Below are 24,069 nucleotides of genomic sequence, written 5' to 3' on the forward strand. Positions count from 1 at the left end.
TATATATATATATAAAGAGAAAATTATCTTAGGAAAATGGCTCACACACTTACAGAAGCTGGTAAGTCCAAAGTTCTTGGATCAAACGTCAAGCTGGAGGCTTTTCCCAATTCACGCAGCTGCAGGGGCTGAGGAGCTCAAGGTAGACAGGCAGTATACTGGCTGTTGACTCCAACGAATGACGAATCCAAGATCTCCAGGTCAAATGGTGGATTGTTCGCTCATGGGCAGTTGTAGGCAGCACAACAGAATCCCGATCCACAGAAGAATGGCTCTTTTCCCAAGATGTCCATAAATATACTGAAAGCAGGCCACACCCCTAGGGAAATGCCCTTTCAATGGATTGGCTGCTCAGAACATATACATCTGATTCCATCATGGGAATAACCACATCACAACTGCTTAAACCACACAGAATTGTGGTCCAGCCAAGTTGACATACAGTTCCAACTATCACAAGTTGTGAGGAATTTTGTTTTCTTTATGTTGAGCTGTGTGGTAGTTAAGGTTGTATGTCAACTTGGCTGGGCCTGGTTGAGTGGCTGGGCAGCTGGATGTAGGTATTCCCCATGGTGCGACTGTCAATCAGTTCCATGGTGGAGTCTACTGGAGTAGCTGAATAGCTGCTTTAGCAATGTGGTCTGTTCCTGGTATATAAAAAGAAGCTTTGAAGAAGGTCTCTTGCTTTTTGGCACACTTGAACACTGCATATAACAAAATCTTCATTCAGTAGCCTGCCATGCTTTGTGGGTCTTGGGACTTTCAATGGACTTGAATTAAGGGCCTCTTGTGTGGTTTGGTAACATTGAGACTGTGCCTTTTTACTTGTCGAGGGTTTGTCAGCCTCAGCAACCAGCAGCTACCTGTGTAAAGAAAGCCTCTAGCTTCAGTGGACTGGGAGCAAGGAGCAGAACTGAAGCCAACGTCAAGGGGCTTTCACCCAGCCCCTAGAGCCTGGCACTTTGAACTTGGACTTCTAGCCTCCAAAACTGTAAGAGAATAAACTCCTGTTTGTAAAAGCCATCCAATTTGTGTTATATTGCTGTCAGAGGGGCACCAGGTAACCAAATCAAGGTGCAATGCATACTGAAGTCTATAGTCTGTCATCTTTATCAGTAAGTGCTTCAAGTCCTCTTCACTTTCACCAAGCAAGGAGGTGTCATCTGCATATCACAGATTGTTAATGGACTTATTCCAATCGTGGTGCCATGTTCCTCTACATATATAGAGAGTTTACATTTATGGAAACGTTTTGGATTAGTTGCTCAGCATGCAGATTGAAAGGTGAAAAGATATAACCCTGATGAACACCTTTCCTGATTTTTAAGCCAAACAGTACCCTCTTATTCTGTTTGAATAACTGCTTCTTGGTTTGTGCACAGGTTCCTCATGAGCACAATTAAGTGTTCTGGAATTCTCATTCTTCATAATGTGATCCTTAATTTGTTATGATGTACACAATTGAATGCATAGTCAGTTAAACACAGATATCTTTCTGGTATTCTTTGCTTTCAGCCTAGATCCATCTGACGTCAGCAGTGATATCCTTCATTCCCGGTCCTCTTCTGAATATTCTTCTGAATAAGCTGTCCCCTGTCAATATACTGCTGCAACCATTTTTGAATTATCTTCCACAAAATTTTACCTTATGTGATATTAATGATATTGTTCAATAATTTCCACACTCTGTTGGGTCACCTTTATTTGGAATGGACACAAATGTGGATCTCTTCCAGTTGGTTGGCCAGGTATCTGTCTTCCAAATTTCTTGGCATAAATGAGTGGGTACCTTCAGTGCTGCAAGACATTTGTTGAAACATCTCAATGGGAATTTCATCAATTCATTGAAACTTATTTTTTGCCAATGCCTTCAGTACAGATTGGACTTCTTCCTTCAGTACCATTGGTTCTTGATCATATGTTACCTCCTGAAATGATTGTAAATTGAATGTTTTTGGTGCAGTGATTATTTTCATCTTCTGTTGATGCTTCCTGCATCATTCAGTATTTTGCCCATAGAATCTTTCAATTTTGCAACTTGAGGTTCAATTTTTTTTTTTTTTTTTAGTTCTTTCACCTTGAGAAATTCTGAGCATGTTATTCCCTGATTTTTATTTGTCCCATTAAATGATATATTAACTTTGATCATTTGACTAAGATGGTGTCTCTCAGGCTCCATCAATGTGAATTACTCTTTTTCCCTATTTAATGGAAAAGTATGTAATGCAGAGACACTTTAAGATCATGGCAATAGCCCATTCCATATCAAACTATTCATTTATATCAGTATGGACTCAGGGTTTCCTATTTTATTCACTGGGTATAATTCATTCTTCTTACTATGTATTGTAATGCTTATATTGCCTTAGATATGGCCAGTGATAGCCCCTTCAACTAGGCTTCTGTATCTTTTTTACATATTCTCTTCTATATTTTAGCCCTTTTTGACTTCCTGCCCCAGTTAAATATTTCACCTTCTTTGTTTCATCAACATTCCAGAACACTTAAATTACTTTGAATCTTGATTATACCACTTGTACTATTAACTATATTCTTCCCAGGTAATAACCATCTCCTTATATCCTTTATTCAAGTCGTGGATAATATTGATCAATGAGTTAAGGCCAAAGAAAGAGCTCTGTTGTGCTGCTCTAGAAACTACCTTCCAGATCAGGAGTCCTCAATTAATTAATCAGAACTTCCCATTATATTTTGAATAATTACCTGATTGGTCTTTAAGCTAGTTGCTGCTGCCAAGTCAAAGTCACTATCAAGCCAAGTCCTCCACTGTAGTTCTTCCCTGTACTTCAAACATCACCATCCTGATAATAAAGCATCTATTGAGATTCTTGACAGGGGAAAGAGAAGAGTAGAACCAACTATGAGTTGACCACTCAGAGGCGTGACTGACAGCACTGCCTCTATCTTCACCTGACTCCAGGGCTCAGAAATGCATATCTGCATGTCTTACTCACTGCTAGTAGGATCTTTACTTATAGCTCACTCAATGATTTCAAAACTTTGAGGAATGAAAATAAATTTAGTTCCTGGTCTACTCAGCATACAGTATACACTCAGTTATATCACTCAACTGAGCCAATGAATGAATATGTAAAATTAATGCACATCAATTAATCCAAACTTTAAATGAGTTTAGTGGATGTGCAAGAGCCTATGAAGCCAAAAAATCTGGATCCCTCAGGATTTACAGCTGTAAAACCCAGGCAACCCACTTAATTGCCCTGAGCTTCATTATCTGTTTTTCTCTTTAAGTGGAATGAATAAAGGAACACACCTGCCTCCTCCACGGAGTTGTAAGCCAGAGGACATATAATGGAAATGAACATTTACTTTGTGTTATTAATTGCAAATAAGGTGTAAGATTATCATTCTTATTACCAATATATAATCCTGTCATACAGCTGATTTCCCATTCTTTTCTAAGAGTCATGGGAAGACTTTTCAAATGATACATCATTTTCCTAAGTTATTTGCTTAATACTCACCCTTAAAAAAAAAATAAATTAAGCTATCTTGGCAGAAATTTTCTTTTTGATCCTGCCTAATTCATTCTTTTTGAATTACTCAAATAATTTACTTTAAAAATTCTCAGATTTTTTCTGGGATCAGCATAAGCCTTACTATCTGGTACACAAATCCTTTATTTAAGAAGTCTCAAGACTTCTGGCATATTTCTTCTACTCTTTGATTTCTCAAATATTACTGATCCCAACCCTTAAAGTAGAAAGAGTATCAGTTTTAGTCTCTGTTTAGCAATCAGTTTCACACCCATGAAATGAACATAAAGATTCCTACTTTTCACTGTTGTAGTGAGGATTAAATAAAATAAATCATATGGAAACCAACAAAACCAAACAAACTGCCATCAAGTCAATTCCAACTCATAGTGACCTCCTTTGGGTTTCTAAGGGGGAAAATCTTTATGGAAGCAGATTGCCCATTCTTCCTTCTATGGAGTGACTGGTTGGTTTGAATCACCAACCTTCTGGTTAGCAGTCAAATGCCTTAGGCACTATGCCACCAGTTGTTGTTAGGTGCTGTGGAGTCGTTTCTGACTCATAGCGACCCCATGCACAGCAGAATGAAACACTGCCTGATCCCACACCAGCTCCATGATCCCTGCTGTACTTGAGCCCATCATCACAGCCACCATGTCAATCCATCTCATTGAAGGCCTTCCCCTCTCTCATCGACCCTCCACCCTGCCAAGCATGACATCCTTCTCCAGGGAATGGTCCCTTCTGACAACGTGACCAAAATAGGTGAGACAAAGTCTGGCCATTCTTGCTTCCAAGGAGCATTTTGGGTGCACTTCCTCCAGGACAGATCTGTTAGTTCTCTTAGCAGTCTATGGTACTTTCAACATTTTTCACCAGCATCACAACTCAAAAGCATCAATTCTTCTTCAGTCTTCCTTATTCATTGTCCAGCTCTCCATGCATACGAGGCGATTGAAAATATCATGGCTTGTGTCAGGCACACCTTAATCCTCAAGGAGACATCCTTGCTCCTCAGCACTTGAAACAATTCCTTCGTGGTTTGACCTTCCCAATGCTACACGTCATCTAATGTCCTGACTGCTGCTTCCATTGGCATCGATTGTAGAACCAAGAAACATGAATTCTTTGACACCTCAATCTTCTCTCCATTTATTGTGATGCTGCTCATTGGTCCAGTTGTGAGGATTTTTGTTTTCTTTATGAATCATGTGAAAGAGGTCTATAAATTACAAAACTTTACATAAATATATTAGCAACACACAATTCATTACTCTGGGATAATAACAATAAACACTATCTTCTTCTTCTTCTTTTTTTTTTTTTTTTGACTATTCTCTCCTAACAAGATTCTATGCTCTCTTTCAATGCTCACAAAACCAAATGTGTATTATTATCCCTATTACATAGATGAGGAAACTGAGGATCAAGAGGGTTAAGTAATTGTCCAAAGTCACACAGCTAGTAAGCAGTGGAGCCAAATGCAAACCCAGCTCTGTCTGACTCCAAACCTGTACTCTAATCCATGCTTCAAATTCTACCCCAGACTCACATTATCAGAGAGTTGAACTCATTTAAGCAGGAAGGTCCCTGAAAATCTCTCTTCTCTCTTCAGCTGCTCCCAACCCTTTATGATGCTGGCTCTAAATTTTCCAGGTTGAAACATTCTACTTTCTGGAGGGACAGAAAGCATAGTTGATTAATAGTTCTCAATGTCCTTATTTTTCTGCTAACACTTTTCCGTCTACTGAAAGCAGCAGACTTTTTCCTTCTCTTTTTTGCCTGCAAACATTTCCTATATTTTTTGTAATCCTTAGTTCTGTTAGCATTCAGTGCCAGATAAGAAACCGACCAATTTGGTTAGAAATGTTTGAATTGATAAAGTAGACATTTTGGTCCAGCATATATTCTTTGTGAGATATTTAGTTAATAACGCATGCTCACAAGTCCTTTTCAAAATTCCTACCCATAATTCATGGAAACAATTAGTCCTAGAAGCTGGTACACCATGCGATCCACAGCCTATATTACTATGAGACCAGAACTAGATGTTGCCTGGCTACCACTGTCAGCCACTCAGAGGGGTATCTCTGTAGGTGATCCTGGATAGAGAGGGAGAACAATGTGGAACAAAACTCAAAATCATTTGGAAAAAAAAAAATGTAGGGGGGGACCAGGTTTGCTGGTCTGGAAGAGCCTGGTGGAACCACTGAGACTATGGCCCCTAACTGCCCTTCAGGTCTGGAATTGAACCCACAGCTGTGGCTTCCAGCCAAACAAAAGACAGGCATATGAGTTGAACATTTACCTCAAGTGGATACACTCCTTGGAGAGAACAATCATGGGAGAAAGAAGGGCTATTTATTCACAGGGAGACAGCTCAGGGGCAGGAGTTCATGGAGGGATGGACACAGGAAAGAGGTGACAATGGGGAAAAAGTGGGAGGGGAGCTGTTGCATTGTGGTAAATTATAGTCAATGTCATGAGACAAAGTGTATGTGAACTGCTGTATGGAAAGTATTGCTAAATGACAAATCACAATTTAAAAAAAAAAAAAGTTCTCAGGACTAGGAACTAGCAAACTATGACCCACAGGTCAATCCTTGTCCACTTCCTATTTTTGTAAATAAAATTTCATTGGAACACACATACACACGCACAAAAAAAATTCCTACCCATAGATTTCTCCTCTTTCAAGAAATTTCTTCAGCATTTGCATTGACAGATGTTAACTACTTTGCCATGTACTAACCCAAAATTTTGGGTTTCACAAGTGACTGGCTTGGTTCCCAAACCGGGCCAAAACTTACCAAGGGTAATAACAATACCTTCTTAATGGTGCCTAATAATCTTCATGAAATGCTTATTCTTTGGGAGTTTATTACATTTAAGATGAGCGTAACTGTTATGAAACTTGACAACTTGATGATTATGAAACCTTAACAGCTAAATGACCGGCAGAGTATCCAGAACCCATATGAATGCTGCTTGCATTATTATTGACCAAATATTACTACCAATTGCTGTGGAGTTGTTTCTTACTGATGGTGATCTAATGTGTATCAGAGTAGGACTGTACTGTATAGGGTTTTTAATGGCTGAGTTTTCAGAAGCAGATCACCAGCCCTTTCGGCTGAGCCTTTTTTGGGTGGACATGAACTTCCAACCTTTCAGTTAGCAGCCAAGTGCATTAACCCTTTATACTGGCCAGGGACTCCTAATATCACTACAATTCCTACATAGCCACCTTTCTTACTTATGTAGTACTGTTGTGACAGAATGCTAGAAATGGATGGCTTTAACCAACAGGAATTTATTTTCTCACAGTTTAGGAGGCTGCAAGTTTGAATTCAGTGCACCTGCTAAAGCACTTGACTGCTAACCAGAAGGCTGGCGGTTCAAACCCACCAGCCACTCCTCGGAAGGAAGGTTGGGCAATCCTACTTCCGTAGTGATACTGCCTCGGAAACCCAAGGAGGGGTCGCTATGAGTCGGGGCCGACTCGACGGCACATAACAACAACAACAACAAGCTCTAAGGAAAGGCTTTCTATCGCTGTCAGATCTAGGGTAAGGTTTTGTCTCTTCAGCTCTTGTTTCCCGGTTCTTTGGAGATCTCCATGAGATTTGGCATCCATCATTTCCTGTCTCTATTTGCTTAATGTGCTAATTTTATATCTTGAAAGAGATTGACTCAACATACACTGTACTAAACCCACTGCCATCAAGTTGATTCTGACTCATAGCGACCCCCATTGGGTTTCTGAGGCAGTAAATCTTTATGGAAGTAGATTGCCCAGTCTTGTTTCCATGGAGTGGCTGGTGGGTTTGAACCACCAACCTTCCAGTTAGCAGTCAGATGCCTTAGGCACTGTGCTACCAGAGCTCCTACATACTATACTACTCCTGGCTTATTAACATAACAAAGACAACCCATTCCCAAAGGAGATTATAACCACAAGCATTTGTTGTTGTTGTTATTTTGCCATCCAGTAGGGCCGACTCATAGTGATCCTTCCTTGGGTTTCTAAGGCGGTATCACTAGGGAAGTAGATTGCCCAACCTTCCTTCTTAGGAATGGCTAGTGGGTTTGAACTGCCAGCTTTCTAGTTAGCAGTCAAGTGCCTTAGGCACTACACTACCAGAGGTTAGGATTTACAACATATATTTTTGGGGTACACCATTAATTCCTTAACACCATCAGTATCTTACTGCTAGTGGCACTTCCAGAGAACTCACAGTTGTATTAAACTTTCATTTGAACTTTTAAAAATAAGTTGAGTTATGCACCAAAGATGTGGATGACATCTTGCCTTTCATATTAAGTCAGTTCGGAAAGCATTTTGGTTTTGAATTCAAATGAAAGTTTAATAATATAATTTGAGTCCAAAAATATTTTCATATTTATCCTAACACTCTCTGTAACCTTCATTTTCTTAGAATTTCTTCTTTTTAAAAAGTCCTTTTGAACTTACATAACAACTAATCACTTATAAAATGTCATGAACTAATAGGCACATCTTGAGCCAACTGAAAATTCATACACTTACGTGATTAAAACTACTTCTGGAAAAAAAGCCCTTAGTAAAAATATTCTTATAAAAAGAACAATGATAGAAATTAGCATTCACTTTAGTTTAATATGTAGAAACTATTACCATGTTTCTTTAGACTATGTTAGTAAGCAATTGTGATTTAAAAAAAAAAAAAGGAAGCAATGTGACAAACGTATGTGAGGACTCATTTCCTTGATATTCTTAAGGAAACTACAATCCTTCACAGCAGCTAAAATATTTAATCTAAAATGATTTGTCAATAATAATGGATTATGTAGTGAGAACATTTCCTTTCTTGTTACAGAGGTCTAACAGGGGACTAAGTATGAAATCAGGAGGTTTTCATACATTTTTGTGTGTATTTTCAGTATGACAAAATTAGCTTGAAATAAATGATCTCAGGAACTGATTTAGGAGATAATTTGAGGTCCTTAAGCAAAGAATAATAATAGTACTTTGATTCTGTATGTTGTTTTCCTAATCTTGTTAATTTTCTAGGTCACAAAATTAATTAAGAGATTAAAGTTTATTCATATAAGAATTTTACAAACACTTTGAGATAAATGATATTTTAGTTTTGAAAGTACTGATTTAGATTTAAATATATTTCATATATTAAATATGAGATAGAGTAAGACTTTTGAGTCAGTCAATAGCAGAAATAATTGGTTATACATTATTTGGGTAAAGTTTCTCTTCATAGAAATATTTAATTTAGGAATGAGTTTTTGTTTGTTTATAGTATCTCTTTTATCCTGTATTGATCAAATATTTACTGTTTTGTCAAGGTATCAGATACACACCGGACTTCAGCATTCTATCATAAGACCTACCCAACCCAACTGTTTACCTCTGGACAATGCAACCCTACCTCAGAAGCTGAAGGAGGTTGGATATTCAACACATATGGTTGGAAAATGGCACTTGGGTTTTTACAGAAAAGAGTGCATGCCCACCAAGAGAGGATTTGATACCTTTTTTGGTTCCCTCTTAGGAAGTGGTGATTATTATACACACTACAAATGTGACAGTCCTGGGATGTGTGGCTATGATTTGTATGAAAATGACAATGCTGCCTGGGACTATGACAATGGCATATACTCTACACAGATGTACACTCAGAGAGTACAGCAAATCTTAGCTTCCCATAACCCCAGAAAGCCTATATTTTTATATATTGCTTACCAAGCTGTTCATTCACCACTGCAAGCCCCTGGCAGGTATTTTGAACACTACCGATCCATTGTCAACATAAACAGGAGAAGATATGCTGCCATGCTTGCCTGCTTAGATGAAGCAGTCAACAACGTGACCCTGGCTCTGAAGACATACGGTTTCTATAACAATAGCATTATTATATACTCTTCAGATAATGGTGGCCAGCCGACAGCAGGAGGAAGTAACTGGCCTCTCAGAGGTAGCAAAGGAACATATTGGGAAGGGGGCATCCGGGCTGTTGGCTTTGTGCACAGCCCACTTCTGAAAAACAAGGGAACAGTGTGTAAGGAGCTTGTGCACATCACTGACTGGTATCCCACTTTGATTACACTGGCTGAAGGACAGATTGATGAGGACATTCAACTGGATGGCTATGACATCTGGGAGACCATTAGTGAAGGCATTCGTTCACCCCGAGTGGATATTTTGCACAACATTGACCCGATATACACCAAGGCAAAAAATGGCTCATTGGCAGCAGGCTATGGGATCTGGAACACTGCCATCCAGTCAGCCATCAGAGTGCAGCACTGGAAACTGCTTACAGGAAATCCTGGATACAGTGACTGGGTTCCCCCTCAGTCTTTCAGCAACTTGGGGCCAAATCGTTGGCACAATGAGCGGATTACCTTGTCAACTGGGAAAAGTATATGGCTTTTCAACATCACAGCTGACCCATATGAGAGAGTGGACCTATCTAATAGGTATCCTGGAATTGTGAAGAAACTCCTACGGCGGCTCTCACAATTCAACAAGACGGCAGTGCCAGTCAGGTATCCCCCCAAAGACCCCAGAAGTAATCCTCGGCTCAATGGAGGAGTCTGGGGACCCTGGTATAAAGAAGACAACAAGACAAAGAAGCCAATCAAAAACAAAGTTGAGAAAAAGAAGCCAATCAAAAACAAGGTTGAGAAAAAGAAGCCAATCAAAAATAAGATTGAGAAAAAGAAGAAGAAAAGTAAGATAAAGAAGAAGAAACAGCAGAAAGCAGGCTCACTTCCCAGTTGCCATTCAGGTACGACTGGTGGATAAACACAATTTTTTTCTGCCTTGTTAAACTAATTCTTAGCCTTTTGCCTGTTTTCTAGGCAAGCCAGCCAATTTAGCTTAATAATATCACTGCCATAGCATCACACATGTTTTCATGTTTTGCCACTCCAGAAACTTCCGGATTTCTGGACACTCACATGGAGAACTATTCTGCTCACTCCCAAAGGTGCTACTGGTGTGAACCACAGTTGGAGGAGAATGGAGATGGTAGTTTCTCTTGCTCTTTTCACAGGTGGTCAGTAATGAGTTCAACTGCTGTGCCTCAGTCAATTGACCAAACAATGCTTTAAATTATAAGAAGGAGCCAGAACTTACAATGGATGGATATGCTAATTTGATGGAAGTTTACAGGGTAGCATGATTAAAAACTACCTTTCAAGAAGTGTAGTCAAAGCTTTTATCACCTTAAAGGCCTTGAAAAGTACATTTCCTTAGTGAATTTTTGAATCTCTATCATTGTCTTAAATTAATTCTTTTTCATGAATCATTTTTTTTCCTGTGAAAATAAGCTGGTTTTCTCACATGTGAACAGCTTGCACCTCGTTTTTTCATACATGAGGAAATGGCAAATAAGTTTGGTTGAGCACACTGCCAAAAAATGAATGTAACTATTTTCTAAACACTTTAGTAGAATATTTCAGCACAGAATACATAATTTATTTTTATAGATAAAAATATTAATTATTTTGTTATAAAAAGTTATGTAAATGACTTTTAATTATTTTATTCCTGTTTTTATGAGCCCTGGTGGTACAGTGGTTAAACGCTCAGCTGCTAACCAAAAGGTTGGTGGTTCGAACCTCACCAGCCGATCTGTGGGAGAAAGATGTTGTACTCTGCTTCCGTAAACATTTATACCCTTGGAAACCTCATGGAGCAGTTCTACTCTGTCCTACAGTGTCTTTATGAGTCAGAATCGACTCAACGGCAATGGGTTTGGTTTTGGTTTACTCCTATTTTCTATATACCATTAGAATTTTATTTAATGTCTACAAGATTACCAAACACTGTAAAGCTATAAAGTACTGTAATATTGTGTGAATTCATATTCTATAGAAAGAAAACTATTCCGGAAAAAAGTACAGTCATCATTGTTCAACTATCTTTGAATGTAATAAGATGAACATTTTCCTTACTGGTTATTTGGAAGTTCAGTATTTGTACAGAGCTGAAACAACTTTAATGTTTCTATTATAAACACTTTATTTATGTATTGATTAAAGTGATTTTATTTTATGGCAAAACAAATTTAGTCTGTCTTTTCTGATCTAACTTCTAGATAAAATGATACTATCTTAACAAGCTGCAGTCTTTGTAAATAAGAAATTGTAGGTATGGTATAAGGAGTTCTGGTGTGGTAGTGGTTAAGGCATTTGGCTGCTAACCAAAAGGTCAGTGATTCACACCCACCACCCACTCTGCAGAAGAAAGATGAGTCAATCTGCTTTCTTAAAGATTTACAGTCTTGGAAACCAAATGGACATCACTCTGAGTTGGAATGGACTCAATGGCTATGAGTTTGGTTTGGTGTTTGGAGGTATGGTATGCAAACTAGTACAGTAATATGATTGGGATATTGCAAATAAAAGATGTGTTTCCTCAGCTACTATATAGAAAAACATAGTTATTGTTATTAATAAATAATATTTATAATGCCCCTACTCATATACCAAGTGAACACTGTGGGGAGATATAGAGCAATGGAATATATGGATCCTGCCTGGGGTAGTTATATCTCTGCTTTGGGAACTCTTACATGAAAACATCATGGGGAGGGTTCAAGAAACATAATCTGTAATAAAGTTTACCATGGGTTGTCAGTGAGCATAGACTAATGTGGTTCCTTTTGTCCCTATGTTTCCTTTGTAATGCCCTATCCTAATAAAAGGAACACAGGTTTCTAAGTCTCATAGTTTACACATGAAAAATCACAGATAACCAGAACTGTGATCTGTTAAGTTATAGCTGTGGTAAGAAAATGTACAAAGTGCTATGACAGCATGACATTAAATACATTTTTGTCAGAACTCATACCTTTGACAGTATGAAAATCTATAAAAAGAATCTGTAAACTGTTACTGAGATTACTAAAATGAACAAAATGGTAAAAAAAAGTTATTTTTATTTTATTTCTAGAAAATATACTTCCATTTTATTATGCAAGATAATGTAATATTTCCTGAAGTTTGTGTTCTGTTGACTGAATATTTTAAATGATCATAAAAATCAAAGGCATATTGTCATTGTATTTTTCCTTTCTTATCAAATCCATCCAGCGGTATCTTGGAAGAGAAAGCACAGTGATCTGTTTCTATTAAGATTACAGCCAAGAAAACCCTCTGTTACACATGGGATCACTATGAGTCAGAATCGATACCACAGAAACTAACAGCAGTGGCACATAAAATAATGATGTGGCTTAGAATAGATAGTGTCTTACATATTGGAAAACAGAGTAACTGTGACATTAAAAGAAAAGTTTTGAGGAAACAAGTTTGGGAAATGTTGAGTTAAATAAAGTTAATGCAGACTTTCTTAAAGTTTTTAAAACCTTAGTTTCCATTGTAAATATCTAGCAGAAGAAAAGTTATACACAGTATTTCTAATTTGTTTACCATAAAACTCTTCTTTATGCCACCTTGCAGAGGACTAGAGTTCTGTGGAACAGACTTGGAAAAGTGCATGTGTAGTCTTCTAGAAGTTCCTAGCAAAAAAACATGAACAGAGCTATGAATAGTAACTCATACTTGAGCCCAGTAGGCATTGCCATGCATGATGTATTGTTGCATGGATGTTGATAACTGCCTTAAAAAGAGTACCTGCCCCCTACATAGGGTACAGGGTCAGCTGTGCTTTAAGAGAAATCTTAGGTTTTCTGCTTTCAAGAAGCTAAAAGATATAATAGTCATGTATAAATAATACACAAAAGCATTTCCAAAATACTATCAGCAAGATATTAAAACCAAAAGAACCCACTGCCATCAAGTCAATTCCAACTCATAGCGACCCCCATCGGATTTCTGAGGTGGTAAATCTCTACAGAAGTAGATTGTCTTATCTTCCTTCTGCAGTATGGCTGGTGGGATTGAACTACCAACCTTCTTTCTGGTTAACAGTTAAATGCCTTAGGCACTGAACCACCAGAGTTCCTATCAGCAAGACCTTACGTATTTCAAAACGTCAGGAAGGAAAATACTGTCATTTAATTTTTATGCCCAAATACTAAAACTATGTTAGCAATGAATGCTCAGGTTACATATCTAGAGCCATCTGTGGCCCTTTCAGATGAAAGCGACAACTCTTTCTGACTTCTGATCCTTTTATTGGTATAAAAAAGGAAACTCTTGGATTAAAAAGTATGTATTCTAGTGGTTGTGTCAAAACAATAAAATAATTTCTTTCTGGGATATGAAAAGGATGTGAATATATTTTTTCAAATTAAAAAGAAAAAAAAAAGCCTTTGGATGCATTTCAATCACAGACAGTATCTACAGGCTGTCAAGTCTATATAAAGAACATAAATACGTCCTGTACGTCCTGTGTTTTTATATACTCTTTCTTCTCTTTCCAAAAATAGAATGAATATTACAGATCTCTTGAGCAGTCCCCTTTTAAAAATCTTAACAATAGAGAGGAAACTGAGCCACTGACAATCAAATAATTATATGGTTAATACATTTTCATATTTAATTTTGCAAGGTATATGAATTTATCACCTGGATTAGCTTCCTAAGCATTTTATGAGCACAGAAATTGTGACTTTGTTATTAGCAGTTAGAATGTGTTGTTGGCAGGAAAAAGCTGGCTTGTCAAAAGTAGCAAACAGAACTCTTACGTCTTATGTAGTTAGTAACTACATATTTCTTAGAAAAAATTACTTGCTAAAATCCATTCATCCATTCAACATACATTTATTAAATTCTACTATGTGTCATGCAATATTTTAGGTGTACGTGATGTATCAGTGAATCAAAGGGACAAAAATTCTTGCCCTTGTGCATGTGACATTCTAGCCAAGTTTACCAGACAATAAATACAACTGATGAGTTTGTTGTATACTCCATTGTTACTAGGTGATATCCAGTCATGGCCCCCCTCGTGTGCAGGGTAGAACTGCTACATAGGATTTTCAGAAGCAGATTGCCAGGCCTGTCTTCAAGGCACCCTTGAGTGGGTACAAACTGCTTACGTTTTGGTTAGTAGTCAAGTGCTTAACTACGTGCACCACCCAAGGACTATTAAGTAGTGTGAAAAAAAGAGAAAGTAGATCAAAATAAGGGGAAGAATCACTCAACACCAAATTCATCAATCCATTCCACACTTGTTAATATTACACATAATAAGAGATACTTGGGGATGATGATGAACATCAAACAGAGTCTCTGCCTTTGAGTAGTGTACTTTCCCCTGGAATATACAGCCATGTATTAAATAACCAAACTTCTGCCTCCTCACTCCATTTGGACATCATTGCCACTATCCTTCTCCCCTGCTTGGTCTTTCTCCATAGCACTTAACACCACTTAATATATTGCATATTTTATGTATTGTTAGTCTCCTCCCAGTAGAATGTAAGCTTCTTAAGAAAAAGGATTTCTGTCTTTTTATTTACATCTGTATTGCCAATATATGAAACAGTGCCTGGCCCATAGTCAACACTCAATAAATACTTTTGTGTGAATGAATAAATAAATAATCATATATATCCATATGTTTAGCTACCTTTGCTTGCATCTCCATTTTCTGTTTCTTGTTTAGGGATTTGAATGCTATAAAAAAAACAGAACTAATCATCACTAATATATTTCCTCATAATAATGACAATGATGTGAAATGCAGAAATTTCTATAAATCTAACTCCAAAATTGTGTAGTTATATGAAAAAAAGTGATATAGCAAAAGGCAAGCAAAAATCAAAGGAAACTGAGAGAAACTTTTATCTGCATCATCTTATTGCCTGACAATGAACACAATTATTTAAACACTTTTTGGAATATCATAGAATTTTTTGTTATTGTTGTTAGGTGTTGTCAAGTGAGTTCCAACTCATGGAGATGTTATGAATCATAGAACAAGGGACTGCCCAATCCTGCACCATCTGCAGTACCAAATGTCTTAGGCTGAGTTCTCTAGAGAAGCAAACCCAGTGAACTTTGTGTGTGTGTGTGTGTGTGTGTACATATAAATTGATTTATCTAAAAAAAAAAAAAAATGGCTCATGAGGTTGTAAAGGCTAGCAAGTCCTAAGTCATTGGTCAGACATCAGGCTGAAGCCTTCTCCTGCCCCATATAGCTACGAGCTGACAAAGCCATCAGCAGGTCAAATGGCAAGCTGCTGGCTCATGGGCTGTGGAGGCTGACGAATCCGAGAGAGGCAGGTAAAATAGCTGGCTGCTGGCTCACAGGCTGCATAGACTGGTGAATCCCAAGATCAGCAGGCAACATAGCAGGTCGTTGTTTCAAGTCCAAAGAACTAGAAGTCAGATGATGATGAGCCAGAGGCAGAATCCAGATTAAGCAAAAAGCCAGTTTTTGCCAAGATGCCCACATATATTGGAAGCAGGCCACACACCTAAGGAAATTCCCTTTCAGAGCATTGGCTGCTCATAGCAGATCTCATCACTGAGCTGATTATATCAGATCTCATGGGGCAGGGGGTCATAGTTAAGGTTGCTTATCAACTTGGCTGGGCCATAGTTTTGAATGGCTTGGCAGCTGGATGTAGTTAATCACCTCCAGGTTGAAATCTGCTGTGAGCACATAAGTAGTTGGCTTCAGAGTATGGCCTGCTTCTAGTAAATATGGAGAAACTTGGAGGAAATTCTCTAGATTTTTGGCATGTTGCCAGCTGATCTTAAGATTGTTCCAGGACTTGAACCAGTGGCCTGCCATGTTGCTTGCTAATCTTGAGATTGTGACATTTTACCTGCCAATCTTGGGTTCAGCAGCCTCAGCAGCCGACAGCTGCCCTGAGTTAGAAGAAGCCTCCAGCTCCAGTAGGCCTGGAAGAAGAGGCAGAGCTGAAGCCCAAGGTCAAAGGGCCTTTACTCGGCCGCTATAGCTGGCACTTAGAACTCAAACTTCTACCCTTCTAAACTATAAGAGAATAAATTCTTGTTTGTTTGTTAAAGTCATTCACTTATGGTGTTTCTGTTATAGAAACACTAGAGAACTAAAACTGTGTGACTACGTCATAACTGCTAAGCTACTTAGAATCATGGCTTAGGCACCTTGACACACAACCTTAACTACCACTCACCAACTTGACAGAATCAGAATTCTGCTTTTTGAGAGAGATTTTTCTTAAGTGTTTTATTGGTTGTAGCATCTCTATGAAGTTCACTTATTCATTGGTTAAATACAGCATTATTAAAAGTACAATAGCAAAATCTTGCCTTTGAGAATTAGACTTGAACATAATTACCTTACTTTCCATTTTATTTCTTTAATTTGAAATTTCATTCCTCTAAACTTTGCTACATTACTATAACATTCTTTGTTAATTGACATGCAATTTTGGATAAAATCAGTCCGACAATTGAAAAGGAACAAAAAAATTACATTAACTATTTAGAAATGCCTAAACATTCACTCTGCAGAAATTTTTTAGCTGGTAATTAGAAGTGAGGAGTATCTTATCTCAGGAATCAAATGTGAAATTTGCTTTTCAGAATAAAAATCCAGAAATAATTTTCAATATGGTATCACATTATTTTACATATTTTATACTTTTATAATATCCATATACATCCACACTTTTAACATATACACGCATGCACATATATCCAAATCCAAATATTTTCTGTAACATTTAATACCATATTAGTCCATCTTGAAATAAATGCCCACAGTTTACTGAATTTGATTATTATAAGTAGGAAAAAAAATTGAAACCAAATTTTGAAAAGTTTATTCAACCTTAAAAATTGTAAATGACTGGGAAATAACTTCAACTCACTTTCCAAATCCTAAATAACTTGAGAAAAGACTTTTTTTTTTTACAGCTAAGGTTAAAAAAAATTGCACTTAGAATCTAAAATGATATTTTCTCATATCATCATCATATCCAGAATAATTTCTCTCTGATGTGGCTCTCTCTGAGAGTGGAATCTTGGAATAAATGATTACAAAGAGGACCCAAGAATATGGGCAGAGAGGATTGTATCTGAGAAAGGTGAGTTATCCAAGAAGCTTCATTCTCAGAATTGTGAGGGACAATCAAGGATGATTGAAAAATGGACCCGACATTGAAATTAAATGCAGGCTGTTATAAGTATTAGCAGATTCTCACTTCTCTCCAACCCTCCACACCACTTCCCTCCTCCCTATAGAATTGCAGACTGCCAAGCAAAATATTGTAAATCCTTCCTTAAAGAAAATGAATCACATATTGTGAGAAAAAGGTAGTCAGTCAGGGTGCCCTGGAGTAATGTCTTCCCCAATAGAACTTCTAAGGAGTCCACTGACTCCCCATCCTTAGTATAATAAGACTTCTAGTCATTAAGTGGATGCTCTGGTGGCATAGTGCCTAAAGCATTTAACTGCTAACCAGAAGGCTGGCGGTTCAAACCCACCAGCCAGTCCTCCAAAGGAAGGCTGGGCAATCTATTTCCATAGTGATATTGCCTCGGAAACCCAAGGAGGGGTCGCTATGAGTCGAAATCGACTCAATAGCAGTGAGTGTGGAGTCATTAAGCCTATTCTTCATCCTCAGTTACCATTTTTCCACAATTTTGAATAGAATGGGAAACCAGTGATTACCAAACATTTAAAGAAAATCTGCAACATTCAGAAAATATGGATATAAAATATAAAAGTGATCCAAGAAGAAACACATAATTCAGAGAATAAGGACAGTTTGTAAACAAACAACACAAGCATGTTAATAGCATGTCTACAGAAACATTTAAGAAAATATTACATAAAAAAGAAACACTTAACCATTCATGCCACTCCAAAAAAACCAAACCCATTGCTGTTTACATGATTCCAATTCATAGAAGCCCTATAGCACAGAGAGTAGGATTTCCAATTCTATAATGTTTACATAAGCAGACTGTCACATCTTTCTCCTGTGGAGCAAATGGTGGGTTTGAAATACCAACCTTTCATTTAGCAGCCAAATGCTTAACCACTGTCTCACTAAGGATCCTCTGTAGATTTATGGAGGAAAAAAAAAAAAAAAAAACCTCACTGTCATGGAATCAATTCTGACTCATAGCAACCCCCATTGGATTTCTGAGGTGGTAAATCTTTATGGAAGTAGATTGCCCCATCCGGTGGGTTTGAACCACCAGTCTTCTGGTTAGCAGTCAAATGCTTTAGGCACTGTGCCACCAGACCTCCTTATATAGGTTTATAGGAGATAGGTTGTGGAAAGTTTTAATATAAACATATTTAAAGGTTAAGTAGGAAATGAAAAAATGGAACAGGAGCACCATTATATGAAGCAATGTTCAATTTCCTTTAAAAAAAACTAACAGAACATATGAAGCCAAAGGATAAAGAATGGCTAATAGTTTAGTAGTATTCTGAACCATGGATCAAGAGACAGCTATTCAAACAAAACAAGAAAATATTGCATGATTGATACATGAAAAAGGAATATGGCAGGGTTGTATGCTTTCAATTTACCTTTTCACTAGAGCATGTGATAGTTCATAGAACAAGATTCAATAAATTTGGAAGGACTAAACCATACAAAATATTTTCACTGAGCACAAAGGAATTAAATTAGAAATCAACAACCTAAAGAAATCCAGGAAAACACCAACTATTTGAAAATTAAATGACCAGGGCCAAAAAGAAATCACAGACTTCTGGCAAGATGGCAAGACAGACAAGCTCCTCAGACCCTCTACAACAAAAGAAACAAGAACCAAATGAAACAGATACATATGATAATACTGGAATTCTGGGCTTTGAAGGAAAGGACAAAGAAAGGGATCAAATACCAATTAGAAGAAGATACTGAATGAAAACAGTAAACAAGGAGACAAATGGAGCTGTGGCCTGTCAACTGGCCTGAAGATGTGGCCATTTTGAATTTTTTGCAAGCAACTTTCTAATTGGGGCAACAATCTGACAATCAACTCTGCTTGCTGAGGACTTCACAGACACCCAGAAAGATATACTATTTCCCTTATTCCCCACACTCTCCCAGTGGCCAGAGGTGTAGGCTGCCACCCATCTTCTGGACAGGCAGGAATTCCATCCCATACTGGATATTCTGCCCCCAGCTGCCTTCTGAGCTGGCAGGAACTAGAGCTGAAACCAGGAGCCCTGATACCAACAGCTTTTTTGGCCAACAGGAACTTCTTCTGGAACCACATGCCATGCCCTAGCTGCCATTTGGGCTGGCAAGAACTTCTTCTCAGGCCAGGCACCCTACTCTCAGACACCTTTTGGGCTAGCAGTAACCCCAGCTGGCACCAAGCATCCTGTCCTCAGCCACTTTTTGGACTTTTGGACTCATAGGAATTGCTACTGGAATCAAGTGCCCTGTCCCTAGCCACTTTTAGGCCAACTCCTTCTGTAATCAGGCACCATGCCCCTAGCCTCCTACTGTGCCAGCAGGAACTCCTTCTGTGACCAAGCACCTTGTCTCCAGTCTGATTTTGGGCCATCAGGAACTACCTTTGGGTCCAGGCACCCTACACCCTGCCACCCCCTGGACAAGCAGGAACTCTTTTCAGATCAGGTGCCCTACCTCCTGCCTCTTGATCAGCCAGCAAGAACACCACCTGGGTACCCTGCACCCATAGTATTCTCCACCCCCCCCCCTTTTCCTTCCATTTTATTTATTTTCTTTGTTCACTTTTTTTTCTTTTCTTTTTTTGTTTTTTCTATCTCCGTTTTTTTTTCTTTTTTCATTATTCTTTTTTTTTCTCCTTACTATTCTCTTTCCTTGCTCTTTTCTTCCCCAGCCCCCAAGATTTTTTTTTCTTTTTCTTGTTTTTTCTTTTCATGTATTGTTTTCTCTTTTGTGATTGTAGTTTGTTTCTCATCTTGTGTTTTCTCTGCTATTTAATATTTTCTTTTTTGTTATGCTGTTTGCATATTCTCTTGTTTTTCTTTTGTTTATTTATTATTATTATTATTTGTTATTGCTGTTTTTGTCCCATGAGGCAGGAGTCAGCAACAGTGCTCACATGCCCCAGCCACATCTGCACCTCCTGCAGCCCACACACGGGAAAGAACCACTTCCTGCTTCTGCACCAACTGATCAATGATGCACAGCAATCAGCAGTAGACCAACCTGCCCTTGAGATGAACAGTGAACAGACAACTGTGCACACATTTTCTTCCTTTATCATACTCAACAAAAGACAGGTGGTGAGTGCATAAGTACTACCAAACTAGTGAACAGAATAGTACAGCAGCCCTGCTAGCTCAGATATATCAAAACAAAATGAAGGGGGGGGGGGAACTGGGTAGTACACATCAACATACAATCATCAATTAACTACAAATACAATGACATCACACTATCTCAGAGACAATGGGCACCCCCAGTTCACAAAAAGAGATAAGATAAAATGGTACAAACAAGGAACCAAAATACACAGCCAGAAAACCTCCCTGAGGCAGAAAAGGCATTGACATTAACTAATAAGGAATTCATGGAATTATATTTAGGTACCTTCAATACATCAAAAGACAGATCAAGGACAACACTGATAAAATCAAGAGATATACATACAAAATTCTAGAAAAATTCAGGGAAAAAATACAAGAACAAACTGATAAGATAAATAAAAATTGAAAACTATACAATAACAGAAAATAGAAATCTAGAATATTAATACTAGGATTTCAGAACTTGGTATCATATTGAAAGGGCAAAGGAGTAGAACTGAATCAATGGAAGAGAGAATTAGGTAGAATGAAGACAAATCCCTCTATATAACTTTAGTAGATGAACAATCAGAAAAAGAATGAAAAAACAAAATTAAGAAAGCCTAAGGAGCTCTGGTAGGAGCTCTGGTAGCATAGTGGTAAGACACTTGCCTGCTAACCAGACGGCTGGCGGTTCAAACCCACCAGCCACTCCTCGGAAGGAAGGTTGGGCAATCCTACTTCCGTAGTGATACTGCCTCGGAAACCCAAGGAGGGGTCGCTATGAGTCGGGGCCGACTCGACGGCACATAACAACAACAACAACAAGGAGCTCTGGTAGCATAGTGGCTAAGGCACTTGACTGCTAACCAGAAGGCTGGCAGTTCAAACCTACAAGCCACTCCTCGGAAGAAAGATGAGGCAATCTACTTCCGTAGTGATACTGCCTCGGAAACCCAAGGAGGGGTCACTATGAGTCAGATGTGACTCGACGGTACATAACAACAACAACAACAACAAGGTTTATACAGTACACCATCAAGAGGAAAACTTACATTTGATTGGAATTCTAGAACAGGAACAGGCAAAAGTCCACAAAGACAACTGTAGATTTGTAGAAAGAGAACTTCCATAATATGATGAAAGATGAGAAAATATGCCTTCAAGAAGTAAAAAAAAAAAAAAAAACCTCACTGCCGTCAAGTCAGTCTCAACTCGCAGCAATCCCTCCTTGGGTTTCTGAGGTGGTATCTCTACAGAAGCAGATTGTCCAATCTTCCTTCTGAGGAGTGGCTGATGGGTTTGAACTACCAGCCTTCTGGTTAGCAGGCTAGTGCCTTAGGCATTATGCCACCAGAGTGCCTTCAAGAAGTACAATGAACCCAAAATAGGATAGACTCCAAAAGAAAATACCAAGACATATCATCATCAAAATTTCTTAAACCAAAAACAAAGAATGAATCCTGAAAGCAGCTTAAGAAAAATGAAAAGTTATCTACAAAGGGCAGCCAATAGGACTAAGCTTTGATTTCCTGGAAGAAACCATGCAGGCAAGAAGGCAATGGGAAGGCATATATAAAATACTGAAAGAAAAAAATTGCCAACCAAGAATTATATATCCAGCAAAATTGTCCCTGAAATATATTGGTGAAATTAGGAAATTTCCAGAGTAACAAAAATTAAGAGATTTTTTAAAAACTAGACAATTTTACAAGACATTCTAAAGGGAGTCCATCAGACACAAAATCAACAATGGTATACAACACTCTGAGATTAGCACACATGACAACATCATTCAAAAACCAAACCAGATATAAAAGTATGCAAAGTAAATAAACCTACAAGAATGAAAACATGGAACCAGAGACATCAATTTGTAAACAAGGACAACTACAAAGTCAAAAGAGGAAATAAAGAGTGTTATTACAAAACTTCAAAATGGACAAAAAGTGAAAATAACTTCAAGACAAAACGGACTGTTTTTAAACTTGGTAAGAAAATAAGTTACAGGGTAACCTAAAAGAAAATTAATAAACCTTCTCATCAGAATAAAAAAAGGAGAGTCATAAATGTTTAGCAAATACTAAAACAATAGTAACAAAACAATTGATAAGAACAACCATAAAACAAGTGAGTTTGGCATAGAAAATTATATTGCACAAAGAAATCAGCACCACTGCAAGAAAACACACAACAAAATGCAAGGAATAAATTCATTCTTGTTGATAATTACACTGAACATAAATGAGTTAAATACACCAATTGTTCTAGTTACCTAGTACTGCTCTGACAGGAACATACCACCAATGGGATGGCTTTAACAAACAGGAATTTATTCTTACTTTGGGAACTAGAAGTCTGAGTTCCAAGTGTCAGGCTCTAGGGGCTGTGTGAAAGCCCCTCGTCCTTGGGCTTCAACTCTGCCTCTTGCTCCCAGCTCATTGAAGCTAGAGGCACTTCTTCACTCAGGCAGCTACTGGCTGCTGAGGATAAAAAGCCCAAGGTTGATAAATAAAATGGCAGAGTCCCTATATTACCAAACCACATGGCAGTCCATTGATTCAAGTCCATTGAAAGTCCCAAGGTTGGCAAAGCATGGCAGGCTGCCACATGCAGGGTTCAAGTGTGCCATAGCTATAGAATGTTCCCAGATGCTTCTCCTTATATAGAGGAAGCAGACCACAGCCCTAAGGCAACTATTCAACTGCTCACAGTAGATTCCACCATGGAGCTGATTACTAGTCTCATCGTGGAGAATAATACATCCAGCTGCCCAGCCACTCAACCAGACCCCACCAAGTTGACACACAAACTTAACTACCACACCAGTCAAGAGACAGACAGTATTCAGAATAGATAAGAAAGTATGAACCATCATTATATTTCTACATGAGACACACCTTAAACACAAAGACAAATATCAAAGCTTGGACAAAAAATGTATCAAGCAAATGGCAATCAAAGAAGTACGGGAGTGGCAATGTTAATTTCTGATACAATAGATTTTAAGGCAAAATCCTGCAAGAAAGACAAAGATGGACATTATCTATTGATTAAAAGGTCAATCAAACAAGAGGACATAACCGTAATACCTACACATCCAATTAAAGAACCCCAAAATACATAAATCAAGCATTAATACAATTGAAAAGAGAAATAGACAACTCCGCTATAGTAGGAGACTTTAATACACCACTTTCAATGAAGTATAGAACAACTAGAAAGAAACAACAAAGACACAGAAGAAGACACTAGATGGCATGATCAACCAACTTGATCTTATATAAATATACAGAACAGTTCACCAAACATCAGTGCAATATTCTTTTCCAGTGCAAATGGAAAAACATATGTTAGCCACAAAGCAAGCCTCAATAAATTTAAAAATGT

General features: G+C 38.0%; 1 protein-coding gene across 1 annotated transcript in view; it reads left to right on the forward strand.

Annotated features, from left to right (window-relative positions):
- The window catches only part of ARSJ (arylsulfatase family member J), a 168,254-nt gene extending 157,931 nt beyond the window's left edge, over positions 1–10,323 (forward strand). The window contains exons 2-3 of the mRNA XM_042780932.1: positions 8,862–10,167; positions 10,228–10,323. Of these exons, the coding sequence (XP_042636866.1) occupies positions 8,862–10,167; positions 10,228–10,323 (1,402 nt within the window). The remainder of the gene's footprint in view (positions 1–8,861; positions 10,168–10,227) is intronic.
- Positions 10,324–24,069: the final 13,746 nt, after the last annotated feature.

The sequence above is a fragment of the Orycteropus afer genome, unplaced genomic scaffold (genome assembly GCF_000298275.1).
Source record: "Orycteropus afer afer isolate SDZICR_OR568_19922 unplaced genomic scaffold, OryAfe1.0 scaffold00071, whole genome shotgun sequence".
NCBI lineage: Eukaryota > Metazoa > Chordata > Mammalia > Tubulidentata > Orycteropodidae > Orycteropus > Orycteropus afer.